At 36.3% G+C, this 11,758-nt stretch overlaps 3 protein-coding genes across 3 annotated transcripts; all 3 read right to left on the bottom strand.

Annotated features, from left to right (window-relative positions):
* Positions 1–1,776: 1,776 nt before the first annotated feature.
* LOC111801019 lies at positions 1,777–2,670 on the bottom strand. Its single transcript, XM_023684975.1, has 2 exons — positions 2,123–2,670; positions 1,777–2,047 (listed from the first exon to the last, which is right to left on the bottom strand). Exons 1-2 carry the CDS (start codon positions 2,444–2,446, stop codon positions 1,796–1,798), a joined length of 576 nt encoding a protein of 191 aa, XP_023540743.1. The 5' UTR covers positions 2,447–2,670; the 3' UTR covers positions 1,777–1,795.
* A 1,203-nt stretch (positions 2,671–3,873) lies between these two features.
* LOC111801008 (RING-H2 finger protein ATL74-like) lies at positions 3,874–4,671 on the bottom strand. Its single transcript, XM_023684959.1, has one exon. It carries the CDS (start codon positions 4,560–4,562, stop codon positions 3,996–3,998), a length of 567 nt encoding a protein of 188 aa, XP_023540727.1. The 5' UTR covers positions 4,563–4,671; the 3' UTR covers positions 3,874–3,995.
* A 1,002-nt stretch (positions 4,672–5,673) lies between these two features.
* On the bottom strand, positions 5,674–9,511 carry LOC111801225 (serine/threonine-protein kinase HT1-like). The gene is made up of 6 exons (XM_023685254.1): positions 8,674–9,511; positions 8,153–8,285; positions 7,850–8,045; positions 7,440–7,564; positions 6,984–7,142; positions 5,674–6,227 (listed from the first exon to the last, which is right to left on the bottom strand). The coding sequence occupies exons 1-6, from the start codon at positions 8,892–8,894 to the stop codon at positions 5,934–5,936; spliced, it is 1,128 nt and encodes a 375-aa protein (XP_023541022.1). The 5' UTR covers positions 8,895–9,511; the 3' UTR covers positions 5,674–5,933.
* Between the last annotated feature and the right edge of the window lie 2,247 nt (positions 9,512–11,758).

The raw sequence follows: 11,758 nt of genomic DNA, 5'->3' as shown, positions 1-11,758 counted from the left end.
TTTTTTTTTTTTTTTTTTTTTTTTTTTTTTTTTTTTTTTTTTTTTTTTTTTTTTTTTTTTTTTTTTTTTTTTTTTTGTCATTTGAATTTATTTTAATATTTGTTTTCCTCGCAACACACGCAACAATAATATTAATAAATAATTTTCAACAGTTCTTAGTTTATTACTACTTCAGCTTCAGGCTTCAATCCAAACATGAGCCCTTTCACGTTTGGCATTCCCAACCAGATTTGAAAACCAAACCAATTTCAGATGACATTAAGTCATTTAAAACCTTAAATGCCTCAAAAAGTATACCACTTTCTAGTAATGATTTTAAGGAAGACTTCTCGGTCAACTCGATGACTTCTATGAGAAAGACGATATAAAGATGTTCGAGTGCTTCCTACCGAAAACGACTAAGGAAAAAATATCAATGTCTATTTAGTTTTTAAATTTAATAATGTCTAATAAATTCTTAAAATTTTTATTTTGTGTCTAGTAAATTTTCCATAAATTTTAAAATTTTAAATTTAGTAGCTTCATTAATTTTTTTATTTATTAAAAGTAGAACTTTTCCCGACTAAATTTATAATTTTAAAAGTTGAAAGTCCAAATATATACAAATTTCACCAATTAAGTCGAGTGTAACTATGATTTTCCACAAATTGTGACTAATTCTTTTCATTTTCCTATTCAATCTGATTCTCCAATAAAAAGATGAATAGTCACTCACGATATATTGAACGACAAGTAACTTGATTAGTTTAAATCGAAATTGAGAGGAGGGAGTGACGATAACTTTACTTATCTCACAAAAGGGTCGGCCATGAATCGGCTTGACCGAGCCCTCAAAGGGTTGGCTCAAACTGGCCTTGTTGAGCCCTCAAGGGTTCCGATGGATCAAAAGATATAGTAGAAGATTTTAATATATGATGGTTATAGATGAAACTCCAGAGTCCAAGATGCAATTAGAAGTTGGGTGTTTTCGTTTACTCCCACAGGACTAAAAGCCCAAAAGTGGCTTCGACAGTAAAGAGGAAGTCCATAGCGTCATTCCGACCGTTTGCACATGAAGCCAACCACACACCTCCTTGCTATTGTCTTTATGATCTTATGATTTCCTCTCCTTTCTCGGTTGGAGAGGAGAGTGAAACATTCTCGGTATGAAAATCTCTCCCTAATAGACGCGTTTTAAAACTTTGAGGGGTAGCTCGGAAGGTAAAGCCAAAAAATGACAATATTTNAATTGGTGAAATTTGTATATATTTGGACTTTCAACTTTTAAAATTATAAATTTAGTCGGGAAAAGTTCTACTTTTAATAAATAAAAAAATTAATGAAGCTACTAAATTTAAAATTTTAAAATTTATGGAAAATTTACTAGACACAAAATAAAAATTTTAAGAATTTATTAGACATTATTAAATTTAAAAACTAAATAGACATTGATATTTTTTCCTTAGTCGTTTTCGGTAGGAAGCACTCGAACATCTTTATATCGTCTTTCTCATAGAAGTCATCGAGTTGACCGAGAAGTCTTCCTTAAAATCATTACTAGAAAGTGGTATACTTTTTGAGGCATTTAAGGTTTTAAATGACTTAATGTCATCTGAAATTGGTTTGGTTTTCAAATCTGGTTGGGAATGCCAAACGTGAAAGGGCTCATGTTTGGATTGAAGCCTGAAGCTGAAGTAGTAATAAACTAAGAACTGTTGAAAATTATTTATTAATATTATTGTTGCGTGTGTTGCGAGGAAAACAAATATTAAAATAAATTCAAATGACAAAAAAAAAAAAAAAAAAAAAAAAAAAGTTACCAAAATTGCTCTAAATCTATAAGTTCCAGAAATCTGTCAATTTCTAGCAGTAAAAGAGAAAGCACAGCCATTAGCATTGCCCAAAGAAACTTGGATTTGTGGAACAATAAAACAAATAAAACAACGCACACAAGTAAGAAGGAACTCAAGCTAGGAATGATACCGACTCTCTTCACTGCGGCGCTGGCGCCAAATTCCGCAAGCAAATAACCCAATCCGACACCAAAAACAGCCGCGCAACTTGATTCCTGCAAATCAATCGACAATACGTAAATTGAAACTCCTCATTCCAATCAAAATCGCTATATAAAAAACTTACGCACCGCGCGGCCCAAACGCCAAGATTGATATTCAGTTTCATCGACTAGGTATGGATCCGGCATTTTGAAGCCAACACCGGTTTTCGATCGGCGACGCCGGAAATGTTTCTTTACGAAGCTGATTATTCTGGATTTCAAAGTCCGATGTTGTTGAACGAGGATCCGAGACTCCGATTTGGAATCCAGTCCGACGAGTAATTTATCCAGATTAAGAAGGCTTCGGAATTTTCCCGACGGACGTTTCACGGTGGCCTTGAACTTGATATAAAGGTCGTTCACCTTCGCATGTACCGTGATTTTCCATGACCGCCGGTGACCTAACGCCATTGCAACGACACAGCCACTGCCACTGCCACTTCCACGACTGAAGAAAGCGAAGCACGATAAATTAATCAGAATGAATGGAACCGGTCATTGTGATACTTTCAACTCATTGTTTGGGCCGGCCCATAAAATCTTAATGGGCTCCACCGCCTCATCATAATTCTTTAAAGCTTCATTGTGGGCCCAATCTAAATGGGCCCTTTTGGCCCATAGTACCTTAATTTTTATTAAATAATAAACTCAAACGTTTAATTAAAAAATAAAAATTTTGGAAGCTAATATTAAACCTNAAGATGCAATTAGAAGTTGGGTGTTTTCGTTTACTCCCACAGGACTAAAAGCCCAAAAGTGGCTTCGACAGTAAAGAGGAAGTCCATAGCGTCATTCCGACCGTTTGCACATGAAGCCAACCACACACCTCCTTGCTATTGTCTTTATGATCTTATGATTTCCTCTCCTTTCTCGGTTGGAGAGGAGAGTGAAACATTCTCGGTATGAAAATCTCTCCCTAATAGACGCGTTTTAAAACTTTGAGGGGTAGCTCGGAAGGTAAAGCCAAAAAATGACAATATTTGCTAGCGGTAGGCTTAAACGGTCACAAATGGTATCAAACCCAGTCATCAGGTGATGTGCCAGGGAGGACGCTAGGACCCCAAGAGGGAGTAGATTGTGAGATCCTACATCGGTTGGAGAAGGGAACTCATCATTCCCAGCCCAAAAACCTTTCCCTAATAGATATCTTTTAAAACCTTGAGGGGAAGCTCTTTCAACCATTCGACCCTATAACCGTCAAAACCACTTTAACGCCGGACCATGAGAGTAAACAAAAACACTCAAACACTTAATGAAGTCCAAGATTGGACTTCATCGAGTTCCATTCATAACCAAAATGTACCCATAAGCTCTGCTGGATCATTGATCCATCATCATATGCTTTGATTGTAAGTAGCTTAAAGTTATGGTGGTACAGAATCAACAAGAANGGAACCGGTCATTGTGATACTTTCAACTCATTGTTTGGGCCGGCCCATAAAATCTTAATGGGCTCCACCGCCTCATCATAATTCTTTAAAGCTTCATTGTGGGCCCAATCTAAATGGGCCCTTTTGGCCCATAGTACCTTAATTTTTATTAAATAATAAACTCAAACGTTTAATTAAAAAATAAAAATTTTGGAAGCTAATATTAAACCTTTTTTTGGGTCTAAAAATGATTGATGTCTCTTTTTTTTTTTCTAAATAAAAATATTCCCAAATAATATTAAATATAAATTTTAGAATATTGGATGAAAAATTAACGAGAAATGATATAATAGTGACAGAAACGTCACTAAATTAAATTTTAGATAAGTTTTTAAAATAATATAATTATTTTTTTAAACAAATTACAAAATTAAGAATATTTATTTTTTAATAACTTAACCCTAAAAATAAAAAAAAATCCTTCCGATGTTTTGTTGTCTATGGAGTATGTACACAAAATCCCGACCACAAAGAAAGGCTCTTCCAAAAAATAAAAACTAACGGAAAAATCAGAACAGTCCGTGGCTTGGCTAATTGCCACCACCCTCTACGACCACAACGACGTGGCTTGAAGCAGAGCCCTGCGGCGGCGAAACAGTAGCGCCGTCTCGTTTCCCTTTAACCGGTGGCAGCAGCAACGAATGGCGACAGTTGGGGCAAGAGGAGTGAGATAACAGCCACGTGTCAATACATCTGACGTGGAATCCATGGTTACAAATAGGCAACATTCTAACCTTGTCGCCCACTTCAAACTCCCCAAGGCAAATCGCGCAATCCGTACCCTTAATTTTCGCACAATCACTTCCATAAACCCCAACCGGAATCTGACTAAGTTCTCGCTTCTTAAGCCCAATCGCCGCCAAACGCGCCGCCGTCTCCTCCGGCCTCTCCGTACGAAACCGGAAGCCGAGGCTCAAAACGCAGCGTACAAGAGAGTTAACACCAAGAGCTCCAATTAGTGCAAATAAGAGCGCCGCCAGAATCACCACCATGTGAGCGTCGAGGTTCATCTCCCCGACATAATACGAGGAATTAGCCGTGGTGTTCCCCGGCACTGGCTCAGTGGCCAGAAGCCGGCGTGGCAAATTTGGGTCCATAAGTTCACAGCTGGGGAGGAATTTTTGAAGGTGAAGATAAAGGAAGGAGGTGATGGAATGATGGAATGATGGTTTGAGGTTTATCTTTTTTATTGAGTTCCAAAATCAGTGGGCAGTTCAGAGCTTTAATTAATATCTAAGATTGGGATTTTGTGGGAATTAAAAAAATGGGATTTTGGGAATTGTGGAAGTTGCTGATTGGGCAACGAGTCCATACCTTTTGAGTAGACAGCAGAGGTGTGCTAAACATGTAGATATTAGTGTATGTAGGTAAAGGATAAGGGAAATATCGCTGCCTGCCAAGTTGCCAACCAAAATATCTAACTTTATTCACACCTTTTTTTGTCTTTTTTTTCTTTTTTCCTTTTTAAGATTTTGTATTTAGAAAAAGAAAAAAGAAAAAAACAATACTTGAGAATGGAAGCTGGACGAGGTTAGGGTCGGAAATCATCCTTATTTGGTTTAGTTTGGGTGGCTACGTGGCAGAAAATGAGTGGTAGATTTTATATAGGCTAAATTAATATAAATATCTCCGTTTTATTTCAATAAAATCTTTATAATTTTAATTTTGAATAGAAGTAAGAAAATATCTTAAAAAATCTTTCAACAATTTATTAATATTTTTAAACTGTTTATAGGAATTTTTTAAAAAACTTTTTTTAATATTCTTAAAATAATTTTAAATTTTTTTTAAAAGATTTGGTAGTGTAGTATAAAGATAATCGATTAGATTTATGACAAAATATCATGATAAAGGAGAAGTCTCCATTTTAGAAAACGGGGAAGAAATCTCTTTTTTGTAACGAAAAAACGAAACTGATTTGACTCGACACAACCTAACAATGCATCCAATACTATTGATCTCTACCTAGAATGCATTACTAGATCTCTGTTCTATCGAACTATACATGCAACAACAAAGACGGTTTGACTGGGAGCTACAATTCTAGTTTATTGGATTAGGTTTCTATTTGATCATAGAAGCTTGAAACGTACCACTCTTTCGTCTCTAAAGTTTAAAACTAGTTCTAAATATTCCTCAAGTCTTTGAAGAGAGATTAAACGATCAACATTAGAATGATAATTGACGTTTTATCCACTACGAGTGAGATACTCTACACATGAGTATGATATATCCTTAATATTTAGCAAATTAGCAATGTGGCTTTACAACCCAAATCAGTTAAACAATTATTTGGTGAATGGGTTCCCCCATTGACATCCTCTCTTTTCCACAGCCTTCATTGTATTCATCATCAACGTCTTTGAGTCCTAGAATCCGGGTAGTCAAAATACATATGGATACACTACCACAGGCATGTCTTTTTCTCCATGTGGAAAAGAGAACAAGCTATTCAAAAATTATACCCCTTATTGCGAGCCCTTAGCCTTTTTAGTAGCAGCAAACAGTTGGCGAAGGAATCCAAACTTTCCTCTTGCTCGAGCGGAGAACTCGGATACAGCACCGTCGCTAGTCGTTGCTGTCTCGGTTGTATAAGATGCTTGTGAAGATAGCAAAGGAGGTGGGAGTGTAAATAGATATTCATTAAGCATCCGGATGATCTGGCTGAAGCTGGGCCTCATGTTGGGATCTTCAACCCAACACGACTGTACTATAAATGCTAGATCAGGAGGTATGTCGCCTGGAATACTAGGCCTCTCTTGCTGCATTTCCAGACCATAGCCTCAAATGGTTAGGTTAGATATTTCGGAAAACAAACGTATAATATGACAGAAGAAAATGGTCAAAAAGAACAGACGTTTTTGTTAGGAATCACAACTCTCCACAATAGTAGAATAATATTGTCCAGTTTGAGCAAAAACTCTCGTGACTTTGCTTTTAGTTTCTCCAAAAGACCTCGTACCAATAGAAATATATTCCCACTTATAAACCCACGATCAACCCTTTAATTAGCCGATGTGGGACTTCTTTCCCAACAATCCTACCCTCGAACAACGTACATCATAGAGCCTCCCCCGAGGCATATGGAGCCCTCGAACAGCCTCCCCTTAATCGAGGCTCGACTTTTTGTCTGAAGCCCTTGAACAAAATACATTCTCCGTTCGACACTTGAGTCACTTTTGACTACACCTTCGAGGTTCACAACTTCTTTGTTCAACATTTGAGAATTCTATTGACATGGCTAAGTTAAGGGCATGGCTCTAATACTATGTTAGGAATCACGACTCTCTACAATGGTATGATTTTGTCCACTTTGAGCATAAGCTCTCGTGGCTTTGCTTTTGGTTTCCCCAAAAGGCTAGTATTCCTTACTTATAAACTCATGATCAACCCCTTAATTAGCCAACGTGGGACCCCTTTCCCAACAATCCTCAACAGTTTTATAGCATGCAATCATTGAATCAGAACAAATCTGTGATAAAGATGAACAGAATGGAAAAAATTGCAACTTCTAGTACCTTGAAAGCAGCAGCATATGCAGCTTGCAAATTGGACATTCCTTCGAATGGCATTCGGTTTGTCAATAGTTCCCATAAGACAATTCCAAAGCTGTATACATCGACCTTGTTGTTGTAATGCTTCTTCTCTCCCTGGCGCAAGGTCACAGTGCTATACAACTACAGGGACAGACAAGATAGCCAATAAAACTTCATCTTAGAAAGAAACTGTGCAGGATTCACAAACCAATCAACAAGAAAGTAATCCTCCAAAAACAGATCGACAAACCATTTGACATCGAGATTATGGATCTGGAGAAGCGGGAGAGTCGTGTTCATTTAAAGATGCATAAAATTCTTACAACATAACAGTAACAATGAAATGCCAAAAATTAGACCTAAAACTTTGATCTTTCTTATAGCAATATTATGGGTAATGCACTTGATTTCATTAACAAAGAGTTCAAAGAAAAACACCTCAGGAGCCATCCAGCGGTAAGTCCCTGTTTCTGCAGTCATCATCTCAGTCACAGATTCTTCTCTAGCAAGGCCAAAGTCTGCAAGCTTCACAGACCTTTGGTTTTCCGTAAGCAACAAATTGTCTACATCGCAAGTCATTTATTCATGTAAGTAATATGACATGTTAAGAGAACCGATATATATGCCTATTTGTTCTAAATTGAAAAGCTTTGTATATTATTACTGGTTACATGCTCAGACCACAGTAAAACAGCCACAGAATTCATACGAACACGTGAAAAAGTACAGACGAGGAGCGTAGTTAGGCAAAATCGACAAGAGAACCTTCATGAATTTCAAGTTCATCACAAATTGCTATACTACATGTTCTCTAGCTTATAATAGAAAGGACACTCGACCGAGCATACCGGGTTTCAGATCTCTATGTATAATCCCATTGGCATGGAGACAATCCATAGCACGAGCAACATCCAAAGCAAAGTTAATAGCCAACCGAGGATCCAGCCGTTGCTTACGATTATTCATCAGATACTTCCTCAGTGACATTCCTGGTAATAGCTCTGTAACTATCACCATTAGTGGTTCTTTACAAGCTCCAATAAACTGCAAAGCAAATATCTTGCTATATTTGGTAAAATATAAAACATTGAATGTGTATACAACAAGAAGTATTGAACCACTGATGAAAACATCACATTTGGTTTCCTCACCTTGACAAGATTGTCATGTTTTACCCGGGACATCATATTAACTTCACGAGCAAAACGATTCTCAAGTGCAGCTCTTTCTTCTGGAGTACTCCCTCGATGAAGAACTTTAATGGCAACGATTTTGTTCCGATACCTGCAAAAATTGGGAAAACATCGAACCAGTGGAAAACGTCGTGCAAGAATTCGAAGCATGAACTAATTAAGATCAAAACAGGCTTAGTTACATGGCAATAATAATCTGTTTACGTAATTTGTTCAGTAATTGTCGAGCACAAACCATCTTTACACGTAGGTTAGAGCCACGGTGACTCGAGAATCAGGACAGTCAAAACCATTCCTAAGTGCAAATTGTAAGCGATTTATGTGCGGGACGGAGTTAAGTAAAAGCATATCGGATTCGCCAGTTCGATACATATGAAATTAGACTCATTATGACAACAAATTACCTACAAATGCAAATTGCTAAATTATCAGGTTCTTCAATCAAAGGCTGTAAAAAACAACAATGTTTACACACTGACCTGCCTTCATAAACCTTCCCATGAGCACCCTCGCCAATCTTGGATCCAATGAATAGTAATTTCGGGTCGACAAGAAGATTCTCATCAATCGTCAACTGTTGAGCCGTAATGGATCCATTTCGGCTGACCGATTTCCGTTCTGCGTCAACAGAGTTCCTCTTAACTGGCTGCTGCTCGGTTTCCCTACCATCTCTACCTCGATTCTTCTCGTTATAACTCATACTGCAACCTCAAATAATTCCCGAATTTCTCATACTTAAACGCTTACTTACTTCAATCCGACGAGTCTGTGGTTATCACTCATTCACATGTCTCGGTTTCCAATCAGAAGAACGTCTTAAAATCACCAAACTAAATCTCAGCTGTTGCAACCATTCATACTCAGTTACATATATGAACCATTCAGAGCAGAAAAAGCTTATACAGGTGAAAGAAAATTTTCAATCTATCGGACAGTATTTAATCCTTGTAAAACATCCGGCGAATCACCAGTTTGTAACTCTGCGCATAGCTTTGCTTGATTTCAAAGCCTTCTCATCCGCCTAACCCTAGCAAAATAATCAAACAAAATAACTTACAGTTGACGCCAAAAATTCCGAGGAAACTTTTCGTCCGCAAAAATCCATGGGGTCGTTATCTAACTTGGAGCCTGGAGCTTGATTCTTATTGCCATAGTTGAACAAGAATCTTCAGCCATAAGAGGGAAGGAAAACAAATACAGTAAAGCTCTACGTTTCTCTCACTAGAAACGGCACTCACTCTCTCTCTCTCTCTCTCTCTCTCTCTCTACCCACTGAGGAGAAAGAAGCACTCTGCTGCGAGATAATTCCAAGTTCTGTTCCGACGAGGACTTTGGATAATTTTGAAATGAAAATTCAAAACCCAAAAAATAAATTAAAATTAAAAACATTTATTATCCAATAAGGATTGCACACGTGGAGGGTAGAGATGTAACTCGCATGAGTGGTTTTGACGTTCTCGTTGCAATTGCTTTTGGTGGAATTAATCGTATCGGATTCAGACAAACCCATGCTATGATTCGCTTTCTATTCACATTATCATATTAAATATATATTTTTTTTTTAATTTTAAATTTTTGGATAGATTTATTATGATGTATAATTTTTTAATTAATTCTAATTCTAATTAAAAAAAAACAGTAACAATTAGTTACTTTAGTTTAATTAATTAAAAAATTAACCCAGGGTAAAAACTCAGGTATATCTGTTAAGTCTTAATTTTAACATTTTTTATTAACTATCTAAATAATTATAATTGACGTTTAATAGAGGAGTTAAAAAAAATTAGGTTGATTTATAATAAGAACATTTGGGTTGGGTTAAAAAAATGTTCCAACTCGAACGCTATATAATTCTTAAACACTCCTAATTTTGAAAGTCACATGTATAAAATTTACCTTCAAGTTTAAGCTAAAAAATATTCCAACTTCCCAACGTAATTTTTGCCTCGGTTAAAATAAAATTTATGGCGAAAATCTAAATAGTTACCTTTGTAAGNTTTTTTTTTTTTTTTTTTTTTTTTTTTTTACATTTTAACATTTTTTATTAACCATCTAAATAATTAGAATGGGCTCTTGAATTTATTATTTAATAGCAGGGTTAAAAAAAATTAAGTTAATTTATGATAAGGACATTTGAATTGGGTTAAAAAATGTTCCAACTAAACGCTACATAATTCTTAAACACTCCTAATTTGAAAGTCACGTGTATAAAATTTACCTTCAGGTTTAAGTTAAAAAATATTCCAACTCGACCCAACGTAACTTTTACCTCCGTTAAAAAAAAAAATTATTGTACAAATCTAAATAGTTACATTTCTTTAAATGGATGGGACAAAAAAAAATTATACAATTCAATGTCACGCGGTTAAAGGGTGAGATCAGCAATTAATTTGATATATAAAGCTTTAAAATGAAAAAATAATAATCAAAGTAGTTAGTGGTTGATGTATATATATATATAATTGAATCGCTAATTATTCGAGAAATAGCATTAAATTATTCATGCATGATAACGTTGGTAATTAATAAAATAAGAAGTTAATCCAACATTAATAAATTATTAAATAGAGAGTAATATATATATATATATATATATATATAGATATATAGGGGTAGGTCATAGAGTCATAGGAGCGTGGTAGTGAAGAACTTGATGGACAATTGTTGATGGCGTGGGGCCCAGCAGTTGATGGTTGGAGTTGCCATTTCATCAAACTGTCTCCTCATTCGCCTCAGTCGCCATTTGGAGTTGCCCCCACCCCATCTCATTATGACTTAAAATCCCAAATTCTAAGCCTTCCAGCCGCCCCCGTTGCCCTTAACCATCTCGATGTCTTACATTAATTTGGGAGGAGAACAAACCACAATTTATAAGGGTGTGAGAATCTTCTCCTAGCATATGCGTTTTAAAACTTTGAGGGGAAGTCCGAAAGAGACAATATCGGCTAGCGGTGGATCTGAGTCGTTACAAATGGTATTAGAGCCAGACACCGGACGATGTGTCAGCCTTCTCGCTGTTCCCCGAAGGGGTAGATATGAGGCGGTGTGCCAGTAAGGATGCTAGCCCCAAAGGGGGTGGATTTAGGGGCGGTCCCTTGGAGAGGAGAACAAACCACCATTTATAAGGGTGTGAAAACCTTCTCCTAGCAGACGCGTTTTAAAATCTTGAGGAGAAGCCTGAAAGGAAAAGCCTAAAGAGAATCATATCTGCTAGTGGTGGATCCGAGCAGTTACACACAAATATATATATATATAAAATGAAGGGAAAAGGACGAAAAATAATGATAGAAATATAAGATATAAAAATGGAAGGAGCGATATAGCCAAAAGAGGAACTATCCAGTGGTAGGAGATAGAGTTTGTGGATCCACCACTTCCATCAAATATGTAAAAAAAAACAATGCCTTCTGACCCCAAAAGTGAAAAGACCGAAGGGATTGATGGCTTTGCCTTTCATACGCGTGTTCTTTCTTTAACTTCAATGAACACCTTTTATTTTTTTCCAATTAAAATATAAAACACCATAAATAAATTAAAATTTAAAAAATAAATAATTAATAAATC

This window comes from Cucurbita pepo, chromosome LG08 (genome assembly GCF_002806865.2).
Source record: "Cucurbita pepo subsp. pepo cultivar mu-cu-16 chromosome LG08, ASM280686v2, whole genome shotgun sequence".
Classification (NCBI taxonomy): Eukaryota; Viridiplantae; Streptophyta; class Magnoliopsida; order Cucurbitales; family Cucurbitaceae; genus Cucurbita; species Cucurbita pepo.
This window is presented reverse-complemented; position numbering and strand designations above follow the sequence as displayed.

Excerpts from the sequence above, each read along its gene's own strand:
- LOC111801225 (XM_023685254.1), bottom strand. The coding sequence starts at position 8,894 with ATGAGTTATAACGAGAAGAATCGAGGTAGAGATGGTAGGGAAACCGAG. Across the intron at positions 7,565-7,849 it reads ACATAGAGATCTGAAACCCG|ACAATTTGTTGCTTACGGAA; the intron begins GTATGCTCGGTC and ends CTTGCGATGTAG. Across the intron at positions 7,143-7,439 it reads ACCGCTGGATGGCTCCTGAG|TTGTATAGCACTGTGACCTT; the intron begins GTGTTTTTCTTT and ends CTGTCCCTGTAG.
- LOC111801019 (XM_023684975.1), bottom strand. The coding sequence starts at position 2,446 with ATGGCGTTAGGTCACCGGCGGTCATGGAAAATCACGGTACATGCGAAG. Across the intron at positions 2,048-2,122 it reads CTTGGCGTTTGGGCCGCGCG|GAATCAAGTTGCGCGGCTGT; the intron begins GTGCGTAAGTTT and ends ATTGATTTGCAG.
- LOC111801008 (XM_023684959.1), bottom strand. The coding sequence starts at position 4,562 with ATGGACCCAAATTTGCCACGCCGGCTTCTGGCCACTGAGCCAGTGCCG.